Raw genomic sequence first — 12,168 nt, 5'->3', positions numbered from 1 at the left:
TTTGGTTAATTTAGTTCTTATAAATTATTTTTTTTGATATTTTTATTAGATTATCCTATTTTTGAAGAACACACGCCTAAAATTTCAAGTTATTTGGATTTGTTGAAAAAACATTAAAATTCAAATACGAAATGAGGTCGTGACCGTCAGATTGGCCCAGATTCAATCTAAGCCATTGGGCTCAAATGAACTCATATATTCATATGAGCTAGTGGACTAGTCTCAGCATTTTCCATATATATATATATGTGTGTGTGTGTGTGTGTGTGTGTGTGTGTATGTAGGTATAGCCCAAACATGTGGGTTTTATCGTATTCAATATTCAGAAAGGTGGAGGTGGGCGCATAAGCGGCCAAGGGTTTGGACCGCCCTAGGCGCCAAGGTGGCCGCCTAGGCAGGTGCCCAGACAGAAAAGGCGTCCTAAGGGAAGGGGTTGGGGTGGGGGCCCTATGTTGTTTTGTGTGCGTGTGTTTTGTGAATGTGTTTAGTGTGTGTGTGTATATGCACACGTATGTGTATGCGTGAGGTCTTGCGTGAAATTCGTAAAGATCGTCATTTTTTTCTTCTTTTTTCTTTTGGATCTGTATTTATGAAAAAGAAGTCTCGAACACTTGGAGGATATGATACAAGAGAGAGATAGAGCTTGTGAGAGAGCGGGACCTCGCATCAAACACTTGGAGATCATCCTTTTTGTTTTTTGTTCTTCTTACATGTAAAGAGGGAGCATATGAGTCCATGTATATCTTAATGTCTGTATGGGTGTGCGTGTGTGAGAGAGAGGCCGCATCAAATACTTAGAGTCATCATCTTCTTCTTCTTCTCATATGTAGAGAGAGCACATGGACTTGAGAGAGAGATAGAGAGAGAGAAAAAGGGCAATACAGGCACTATTTTTGTTTGGGTGGATTTGAATTTCTTTTTATGTATTTATTTATTTCAAGGATGGCCCTAGGTGGGCGCCCAGACTGCCTGGGTGCATGCGTTGACTGCCTAGGCCCACCACCTAGGGTACGCGTAGGCGGTTTGTCGGCCAGGCCTCCTAGGCAGACTGGTCATATTTTAATGTTCATTCCTGAGAATTTGTGAGCCTTTAATATAGTTGTAATTTGTAGGCTGCACTTATATAGCTTCTTTCTGATGCTAGTGTGTTTATCTTGCATCAGGTACAAGTATTTAGATAAGATGAGCGGGATGACCTCCTTATTTGAGGTTTCTGGTGCTCATTTATCTGCAAAAACTCTACAGTTGGTACAAACTGACCGACATCTTCAGTTTCATGGAATTGAGGGGCTTTTTATTCCTTATGGAACTGTTGGTGCGGTTATGAAAGTTATCGATGGAAATGTTGCTCTCGTTCGTTGGGAGGTAATGAATTGGTGACTTCTGTTTATGTTTAGGTGTAAGGCATGATGCGTAAACTGCCATAGTTCCTCATGCTTTTAGCTTATCCCCGTTGTCGTTATCTTCTTAGAATGGGGAAGTTGGGCATCCTGGGGTAAATATTCCACACCAGACTTGCTTTTGGTTGGAGGTCCTCCTCGGTGGCTTTTTTATACAATGCAAGGATCAAATATTGATTTTCCTTTTTATTCAACTGATTCTCCATTACTTCATCAACTTTATATCGCTGAAAAAGTATCATAGTCTTACTCACTTTTCGTTGCCTGCTTCACCTTTTCAATTCCTCCTCTATTACCTGATGTAGGAGAACTTGAAGAAATATAAAAATTCAGCAAGAAAGCACCTTGACACAATCAATTTTGGAAAAACCCTAAGGTTTTTTCCCTCCTAGGGCTTAAGCCTTAGGCTTCTTTTACAAGACAAAGTCATTCTTTTCTTATAGAGAAATACATAAGTGACTCTCCAGCCCATCCATGCCTTTATTTATATTGAAAAATTATTGTTTTGGACAATATTTGTCTATACGCTTTAACTTTTAACCAAAAGGTCATAATTTAAATATAACATGAAATTAAACTCTCTGACTTTAATTAAAATATCTAAAAAGTCCCTAGAATTCTTAGAAACTAAAAAAACCTAGAACTAAACCCTAAAACTAAAATCAGAATACACATACTTTAAAATTGAATAGAACTTAAAAAGAAGTATAATTTTTCCCTCCATCATTGCCTCTCTCGTAAGTAATCTTTTTGCAGTGTGTGTTAGGGCATTACATTTTCGTTTTTCTTGGTACCTTGTACTAGAACCTACCTTGCCATGCAGCCATCACTAGCATTTCTTTCATCGTAAAGGCTCCAAAGCACTAGGTGCGTGGGACTCTTTTCTTGGAGCGACCCTTAGTAATGACTTGAACGTCTCTTTCACTTTCACGTAGCCATCTTGGACAACCTTAACACAACGAAAACAGGCTTCAAAATGCATAGCAGGGAAATGAGTTATATGGGGCAATGACCAGCTCAACCAACTGATCTTCTTTTGACTATGTAAGATTGAGGTGGTCGGTTTCCCTCTAACACTGACCAACTGAAAAAGTAAGAAAAACGAAAAAAACAAGGTAAAAAAAGTAAAAAAGTCTCTGGCATTAACTCTTTGATATTGTATCCATTAACAATTTGTTTCATTTTTGTTGAGTTTTACTATTAGGGGTTCATTTTGGCTTCTTGTGTACTGGTTTTTATTGGTTCATAATGTTTTTGCATATGTGTTTGTTTTCTTTCTTGCAGCTTCCTCAGTCTGGACTGCTGGTGCTGCTTGTATGTTTATGTCAAGAATTTCATCAGATTAATTTTGAGGAAATGCTTACGATTTCGGATCTTCTTTGCCGAATGGTCACGTTTAGCACGGTGAATTGGCCTTTTCCTGATGCGTCTATCTTATTTATCTTATTGAACATTTAGTGTTGTAAAGCATGCGACAGCTGTTGGTGTCCTTGAGTCAGTTATGCAGTGTGATATCAATTTTAATTAAGTGATGGAATATTTGAACTTCAATTGATCATTCTTTGCCCTTTGAGCAATTTTATATTGATAGGATACTGCAATCCATATGGATTTTCCATTTTAAACGACATGGTACTGGTAATTTTTTTCTTTCATTTTCGTATCATGCTAATTAATGTCATGTGTTGTGCATTTAGGTTTTTTTTTTTCATTATCCCTAGCTCTGAGTTTGAGCCTTGCTATTTTTACCATTGTGAGTTATCTGAAAGCTGTTTGGTTGCCTCTGCTTGTTTGATCCACTGTGATCATCTTCATTTCAATTATGGCTAATGACTAATTTCCATTATTTGTCGTGATTTACAGTAGTGCCGGACTTGTTGAGTTTGTAATGATTTGACTAGAACATGTATTTGAGCACCTAGGTTTTGCCATAAGAATATATTGACATCCTCATTTTAAAGAGTGGGAATGTGTGAATCTTGGGAACTCCTCCTGACTTGTCCAAAAATGTAAATAAATCCTCTCCAACATGCCCAAACTGTTTCTTGATTTACTTGAAACACTGCTTTGGTAAACATCTGCATGTTGATCTTCAATTTTAAGTTATAAATTTTGAATGGTCATTCATGCTACGTTTACTGGGCTGAAATTGCTATTGACCTCTATATTCTTGCGCCTCGTAAGAAGTGGGACTCTAGACATTATGGATAGTCACGCAATCTTATATAAAGTGAACATTAGTTAGTGCTTTGGAGTTTGGTCCACAGTTAATGGGATCTCCCAAACAAGGGGTCTATCCCGCTCTGGAAGCTCGATCTTGCACTTCACGTGGGAAGATCTATATCCTATGGTATTTTTAAACTTTGGGATGTTCATCCTTCCAATAAGGGATCTAGATCCTTTGTTACCTGAGATCCAAATTCCTTTGCATCATATGTGAGGGTTTGTTAGGAAACTGAATCGAGGTTCCACCAATGTGTGTTCAAGATTCCTTTAGTAGTAGACTCTATTGTCCGTCTTGCCCTTTTTAATAGGTCATGATGTATATGACGCCGAAAATGGACCGGTTTGATATCACCCCTCAATTAGAATTAGCAAAAGCAATGTCTCCTTGCATAATATGGATCCCAAACATTCATGATTTGTATGTGCATGAGTCGAATTACGTATCCCTCGGTCTATTAGTGAACCATTTCTGAAACTTAAGCTTTAATTTAATGCTAAGTAATGGCTACTTTGCATAATTAGTTAACACTTTTATGCATAAAGTAATATATTAGTTGCATGTTTTTTCTGCATAATTTCTACTGGTGGTAGACTAAACTGTCCCCATTGTTCAAAAAACTGGACTGCTCAACGCTTAGGCAGTCCAAAAGGCCTGGGTGCATCGCCCAGTCCTAGGCGGCAGTCCTTGGATAGCTGCCTAGGCTGTACGGAACCCGCCTAGGCGGGCGCCCAGCACCCAGCCTTGGGTCGCCGCCCAGGGCCTGCGCCCCGTCTAGGGGCGGAAATGAGTTTTTTGTTTTTTTTTTCTATTCAGTTTTTTTGAAACATAAAGGCTTTCAAGGATGGGTTGTAGGTTCATTTGAAATCTAAACCCACAAGAACCCATTTTAGAGAGAAAGAAACTTAAAAAAACTAAATTTTGTGATTTTCATTGGATCGAAGTGTTTCTCAAAGTTACGAAAATGGTTCCAAGCATCACACATGTAGATTAGATTTAGTTTTGGAGTTTTTTAATCCTATTAGAGGTTGTTTTTTATTATTTTAGCACAAGAAAAAACATCTCAGAGGTGGGAGTTTGGAGTTCGAGCAATCAAAGTAAGTGCAAAACTTTATTTTTCAGATTTTTTGTTTTATTTTGAGATGTCTTCTTCAGGATCTAGTCGAAGTGGAGATCTGGGTTGGAAATATAGATATAACCTGAATCCAAATGACAAAAATTGTATTAGATGCAATTATTGTGAAAAAGATACAAAAGGGGACATAAACTGGTTTAAGAAACATCTTACCGGTATTAAGGGGGATGTTACACCTTGCAAAAATATTCCTGAAGCTATCAGAGAGGAGATTAAGCAATATATAAGTTATGTAAAACAAAAATAGAAACAAAATCCTTGTCATTTGAATAGATCTATTTCTGGTTCATCTAGAAGAAGTGATCCACTTTGGAAGTATGGTTATAACCTAAAACCAAACGATAAAAATTGTATAAGGTATATTATTTGTGAAAAAGATACTAATGGGGGTATTAACCGATTCAAGAAACACCTTGCCGGTATTAAAGGGAATGTTGCTCCTTGTAAAAAGGTTACTAAAGCTATTTAGGATGAGATTAAACAATTTTTGAATTTAAAAGAACCAGAAAGGGATGAAAATGAGCCTTGTTTTATGGGAATATCTTCTTCAAGTTCTTCTAGAAGTGGTGATCCGGGTTGGAAGTATCCGAGTGACAAAAATCGTATTAAGTGTAAATATTGTGGAAAAGATACTAATGGGGGCATTTACTTGTTTACAAAACACCTTGCAGGTATTAAAGGGGATGTTGTCCCGTGTAAAAATGTTCCTGAGGCTACCAGGGAGGAGATTATACAATATTTGAGTTCAGTGAAGCACAAAAAGATAGAAAAGGATAGAGCAGTCAGGACTCCTAGGGCCTCATCTGCACATACTAGTAAGAGTTAGGTAGAAGAAGAGGAGGAGGAAGATGCATATTCAGAAGGAACAGAGGAGGACGAGCGTTATATTGAAGAGGGAGATGACTCTGATGATGATGACCTCGAATCTGATGCATATGATGAGGCTTGCCCTATTCCTTATAATGATTATGATGATGATTGAAGAATGAAGAGTTGAAGACGCTTGAGTGCTTGACTCTTGGTGTTGACTGTTGAGTGTTAAGTATTGTGTCCTAGACTGTATATTTTCTGAATTTCTGTATATATATTTTTTCTTAATTTTAGTTTCTACTATCTAACTTTTGTGTGTATAGTCTACAATGTATCAATCTATCAGTGTTTGCTTGTATGGTTTACTGTTTTAGCATTGTATGAAAATATGTATTATGGTCTTATGGATTATCAAAATTCTCTTCTCGACTTCTATCTTTTCTTTTTTTTTTCTTTCAATTGGGCCTCCCAGGTTCTAGGCGCCCGCCTAGGTGCTGGGTGGCCTGGACCCCCCATGGCTGCTTAGGTGCCGCCTAACGATTTTTGAAACACTGACTGTCCCTTTTGGGCTCTTCAACAATTGACGAGTTACCTTGAGCTTCAGCTTAATACTTATTTTAGTACTTTTTATTCAACAAAGAAGGATGGCCATGATTGTTATTGTATTGTATAACGTCATAAAACTGCACACAACTAATGCCAAAATTGAAATATTATATAGTGGTTCAATTTTGTTTTTTTTTTTTTATAAAGCTTATTTCTCTTTAAAAATTTTATCACTTGATGAAAATATAAAGTACACTAAAAGGAGTACAAAAATATTAATTATTATATAATGATTGGATTTCTTATCTCTTCAAAAAATTTTGAATTTTTTAAAAATTTTATAATTATTTATAATATTGTATGGACTGTGCTTCCGATCTAGAAACCCTAGTTAAGTGCACTCAAGGACCTTGATTTTTAACTAGATAGAGCGCGAATCTGTGGAACTTACCATTCGTTATGTCAAATTTGGGATCGAGCTCCCCAACATATTGGGATCTCGATGCCTAAATTTTGGGGTGTACGGATGGTGATTCCACACCTAGGGACCTTCTAACCTTTTCACGGTCCTTTGCTCCCGATCCAATACCAAAACAGGTCTCGATACCAATTCTGGTAACTATGGTTTTGTCTGAAGGAAGAGCTTGTGCCAAAGCAGTGCTGTAGAATCCTTGTTCACTCAGCTTCTGTGCTGAATTTTACCCAGCTTGGTTTATTTCTCTTCTATGTTACCATGTTTCCCCCATCATGGTGCAATATTGAGTGGTAAAACTCATGTTCTTTGGGCTATCAATTTTGCATCCATGAGAGAGTGATGGTTATTCTCGGTCATTGAGATCCCTCTTTCTAGAGAGGATTTCAAATACCTCAATGTTATTGCCTCTTTGTCCTAGTGATCTTTACATTTTGAGTACCTCAATGTTCTTGTCTTTTTGTCGCGGTGATCTATGCGTGCAAGGTGCATAGATTGGCCCAAAGCTTCATTACAAATGTGATGCTGGGCTCATAATCCTTCGGTTTGTGGCCTCAACAAGTTTTTTCTTTTTGAGGAAAGTTGATTATAATTGTATTATTGTTTAATAAAATGTACAAACAATGAGGCCCTCTGAGAGAGCACTTTTACAGCCCCAAAGGGTTCAAAAAATGATACAAAAGAAGGATTACAACTCCAAGGAGATAGGTGGGGGGTCTACAAAAATCTAAAGCCCCACCGGGGTGTCTGAATAGGCTCCCTCTCTAGCAAGACGATTGGCTTCAGAGTTGGCTTCCCGAAAAACATGGCACCATGAGATTGAGATACTCGGAGACAACTGAGATATCTTGTCAAAGATGTCGTCTAAATGCCACGGGCATGGAGAGAGACTAGATGCCCAAGTGATTATGTTCTTAGAGTCCCCTTCCACCTCCAAGTTGGGAACCCTAGTGTTGAATGGGGTAGGAATAAGCTAGCAATGTCTGTCTCTCAATGGAACGAAAAAGGCCACCTACTCCGGATGGGCAAGGTTGCCAAGGGAGGAGTCATCAAAGTTAAGCTTGATGTAGCTTAGCTCAGGTGTTTTCCAAAGAGTTGCCTGCGAGATCTTGGGCTTGGCCACATGAAGTAAGTTGTTCCAATTCCTATGAAAGTCAGTGTAGGGGAAGTCCTTGAACAACTTATGGTTCGAGGCCTAGAAGGCTACTAAGTTCCTAACTGTCGCAACCGAAGATCTTTCTCCTTTGAAAATTCTGTGGTTCCTTTCTATCCATAAAACCCACAATATTGCCTCACCAAGTTTTAATGTTATTCTTTCATTCTCAAGGGCTTTTATGCCATAGCATCTCAGCCATAGTTAGTCTCTGTAAGTGACTTAATTTGTTTGTCGATATTTAATGTAACTTCTTGTGAGTATTTGCAAGTTGTACTTCCTTTGTGATGGGACGATTTCGTCACATAACCTAACAGCCTCAATCTCAAGTGTCTGACTGTCCACAAGTCCTTATTTTCCAAGGTATTTTGAGTTGGTCCTTACTAAGAGTAGTGGCTATGTAAGATTGAAGTGGTGTTAATTAAATAAAATTTGCACTTTTTCTTTTATTCATAACTGGGTAATTCTACTTATGATGCCAAAATTTTGCAGCAGAAGCGGAATAAAATAAAAATAAATACAACCTATGGATCTTAGCTTTGACTGCCTTGAAAACAAAATTTATTGATAAAAATTACCAGTCTAAATCAAATAGGAATCCTAACTTAAACAAGAATCCTGTTTTAACTAGGAATCCTAATTCAAGTAGGAATTCTAATACAAATATGAATCCTAATTCTAATACAAATAGGAATTCTAATACAAATAGGAATAAAAAACAATAAACGGAAAAGAAAAACTAAAGGAAAAATAAAGCTGGGACTCATCTGAATTTTGCATTGGGTCACCCCTATAGGACTCACCACAACTCACACCTGATTACCAGACCATTTGCGCACTGATCCTTGGCCTTGCTCTAGTCCTCCAAATCTGGGAAACACCTATGGCAATACTCTCTCACAAAACTAGGGCTAAGAGCATGAAGACAGTTAGGTTTTCTTTTCAACCCTTTAAAACTCTGGGTATCATTTCAACCCAAAACTTAGGACTTACCAAAATGTGGGACCACCCTTTGAGCCAACTATGGGCGTGCCCCTCTCAAGGAGCACCTATGTGGCGTGCCCCTCTCAAGGAGCACCTATGTGGCGTCCCAACCTAGGTCTCTATGGATGGCATCCCACTGCAAGAGAGAGAGAGAGAGAGAGAGAGAGAGAGAGAGCATGGAGGGGAGAGAGGCTAGAGAAACTGATGGTGGGAATTAGGGGTACTCCCTTATTAGGCCTTCATGGTGTAGGTATGCCATCTTCCTTTAGGACCCAAATATGACCATAGGACTTTTAGGTAATTTGTGATTTTAAGAAAATTATATTTGAACCATCCATTCATCAATATCATGATCAAGGAGCAATCCTAGAACCATTATCTCTCAGATCCTTAACCCATATCCACTTTTGTTTAAACTCTTATTATATCTTTTATAATAATCCCATAAAATTTGGACTCTTATCTCACATAGAAGTAACTTCTGATTATTTTAGAAATCTGAAGTCAAAAGAGGAAATCTGTTTCAAATAGAAAATATTTGCCATGTTTCAACAGGATCATGTAGGAGATCTCCCAACAACTTGGGATATCATGGGGGGTTCCACTGTGTGGCCTTTTCGAGCCTCACTTCCCACCCCATGTGGTCCCCTCACATGTGGGGAACTGACCCCGCACCCTCCCAAACGTGGCTTTCACTTAAGTATGTGCCCCTACAGAGTGTAGAAATCTCAAAATTTATCTTTTAAGGCTTTTTAGTGGCTAAACTAGATTTTAAAAATTCTAAAATGTATTCAAAAATCCCAGGAGCGTAAATAAAGTTGGAATTATATTTGACTTTCCAATAATTCCAAATCACATTTAAATGAAAACTAGAAGTGTATTGATACCAATGTGTTAGGAGTAAGTGACATCTTTGAGGCACTTCACTTATGCTAGAATCTGTGATCCATAATCATCTTCTCAAACCAACCGAATAGAACTTGTGATCACAGTTAATCATAGGGGCTCACGATTGGTCCATTAAAGCTGGCCAATAAATAGCGACCACACACCTAGTGTGCGGATTACAGGTCGTCCTCACAACAAAAAGAGCAAGTCATATCCATAAGGATGCATAAACGCACATATTACTATATTGCAAGGGGGGCACTCTTATACACATGTACACCGTTCACTTTCTATAGGGTTGCTTCTCAAAATGTGGTTCTGAAGTATACATGCCATGCAGTGGTTGTTGAGAATTTGCCCTTGTCCTCACATGCTTGCAACCACACTTAGGAGTCTCGGCAGCTTACTGGCTCTCGTCATTGTTAAGATTGAGAGAGAAGAGAGTTAAGTTAATATTGAAGCACAAGATAAGGTAAATACATATGTTTTTCACACACTACAAATCGTAAGGCAATGTGCCCTATATATACAAAGACTATATGGGGGTTACAGTATGGGTAGGTCAACATGCAAAAAGAATTACGACCATTATAGCAGGAGTTACAATAATTGTTACAACATGTTCAAATGGTCATATGAGGTACATTATTCATAGGAGTTGCATGTTTTAATGGGCGTGAGCCGATAACACCATAACAGCCACTGTGTGAGACCCATTATGCGTAGAAGCGACAGCTGTTACACAGTTTTTAATGGGCATGAGCCCATAACAATTGCTACAATCATCATCCTTGGGCATCTATTCGAACTTAATAAGGGATGACCAGCCTTATTAGTAATGCCTATGCCTAGGGGCAAGGGTTTTAATGTGATCTTGGGCCATATACCGTCCAACCTCAAGGGTTAATGTGATCTTACATTGGAGTTTGAAAATCCACTATAAAATGTTTAGTTTTACATGCTCTCAAGGCCTTTAAAGGCCACAAACTCCAACACTTGCTACAAACATTGTGATCATCACTGGTAAATTGTTCCAATGACATGTTGTGACAAATTCCGTCCCCTTCTTTACTTCTTGAAAAAAATTGAATGATTCTTAACATTTCTTGTTTCTTTTTCAGCTAGATCCTAGAAACTATCTTAGCCAATACCTTAACTTGCAAATAGTTACTTAGGGGGCTTGGTTGGGAGTGGTGACGTGATTTCCACTTTGTACTCCAAGTTTCACTAAGTCACAAAATATAGCCAACATCATTCATTTGTAGTTGTATAAAACTTGAATCCTTCCCATTTTTTAGCTTGGGCACATTATACAAACGGTTGGAGCTTGTTCCTGTATCTTCTGCTCACTTGTAGCTGTTGTTGGAGCATATATTATATTCGTATATTCCAAGTCAAGTCCAGCCACTATGGACTAAAATCACATATGTGATCTTCCTACTTTTCGTTGCATACTTGTTCTTCGATTGTCCTATTCCTCTACTTTTAGGATTCGGCATGGATGAACTGTTTAGTTTGTTTTCATGGTTCCAAATAAAATCCGTTTCTGTTCCTTTTTCTAGGTTGAATTGCTTCAAGGTTTCTATGTCTTTCAGGCTTTGCGCATATACTTGACGGACATTGGGAATTCTTTGCCGTTGCGAGGTTCTTTGATGGGTGGGCACGTGGAAGAGAATTTGCGGTATGCACTTGCATTCATCTGGATCAATTCTTTTTGCCTCCTTGACTTGTTCTTGTCCTGTTTCCCTTTTTTGATCCCTAGAATGTTTCCTTATATGAATTTTTAAAACCTAGAAACTACCCTGAGGAGTTCTAAAAATGTTGTGTACTAATAAAACTTGATGTACACGTTTTTGCATGCGCTAACAAGATGTGATTATGCAGAAATACTTTGTGAGACTATGATGTGCACAAGATATTTTGTACTTATCTAAGACCAGCGCTATGAATATTTGTGCTCATAAAGTGATGAAGAAACAATAATATGCACTTTTCTCTTTGCCATGATCCTTGTTAAAAAATGGTTGTTGCTTTTCTTGTTCTTTTATTTATTTTAAGTTTTATTAGTTATTTTATTATTATTTTCTTAAATTTTTTTCCTTTGGGTTTGGGTGGTGTCGGTTTTTTTTTTTTTTGCAAGGGGGGGGGGTGAGGAGTGTGTGTGTGTGTGGGTTGGTTTGGGGCTGTGCTTGGTTCTTTTCCACGTTTTAGATGCCAATTTAAATCACAACTGTAACCACAATTACTCCGCAGATTTGGATTTGTTTGACTTCTCCCTATTTCTTACTGTTTAGGTTTTCTATGGTCTGGGATTGAATAGAAAAATATCTCCTGGTATTGTTGAAGTGAATGATACCCATTTAATCCTCCATAAATTGTGGGCTCCTGTGTCTGATGTTGGGGTTTATCTTCTGGAATGTATGTTTGGTGCATAATTCAGTCAAATGAGCTCGAGTTGTGGATAGTTACTAGGTTTGCTTGTGGGCTTTTGTTGGGAAATGTCTATTGTGTGGTCACATGAATGGGTTGTTGGAATCCCAATAATACACAAAACCC

General features: G+C 38.1%; 1 protein-coding gene across 13 annotated transcripts in view; it reads left to right on the top strand.

Annotated features, from left to right (window-relative positions):
* LOC18441682 (nucleoporin (DUF3414)) overlaps positions 1-12,168 on the top strand; it is a 91,514-nt gene that overhangs the window by 46,775 nt on the left and 32,571 nt on the right. For 12 of the 13 annotated variants that reach the window (XR_016040223.1, XR_016040222.1, XR_016040221.1 and 9 more), the window contains 3 exons: positions 1,164-1,365; positions 2,685-2,804; positions 11,208-11,293. Coding sequence is in view for 9 of the 13 variants with exons in the window: in XM_088846038.1 (XP_088702164.1) it covers positions 1,164-1,365; positions 2,685-2,804; positions 11,208-11,293 (408 nt within the window). In the remaining 4 variants the exon portion in view is untranslated. The remainder of the gene's footprint in view (positions 1-1,163; positions 1,366-2,684; positions 2,805-11,207; positions 11,294-12,168) is intronic. The other variant, XM_088846041.1, reaches the window with a different exon arrangement.

This window comes from Amborella trichopoda, chromosome 9 (genome assembly GCF_054954075.1).
Source record: "Amborella trichopoda isolate Santa Cruz 75 chromosome 9, AtrichopodaSantaCruz75HAP2 v2.0, whole genome shotgun sequence".
In the NCBI taxonomy this organism is placed as follows: Eukaryota; Viridiplantae; Streptophyta; class Magnoliopsida; order Amborellales; family Amborellaceae; genus Amborella; species Amborella trichopoda.
This window is presented reverse-complemented; position numbering and strand designations above follow the sequence as displayed.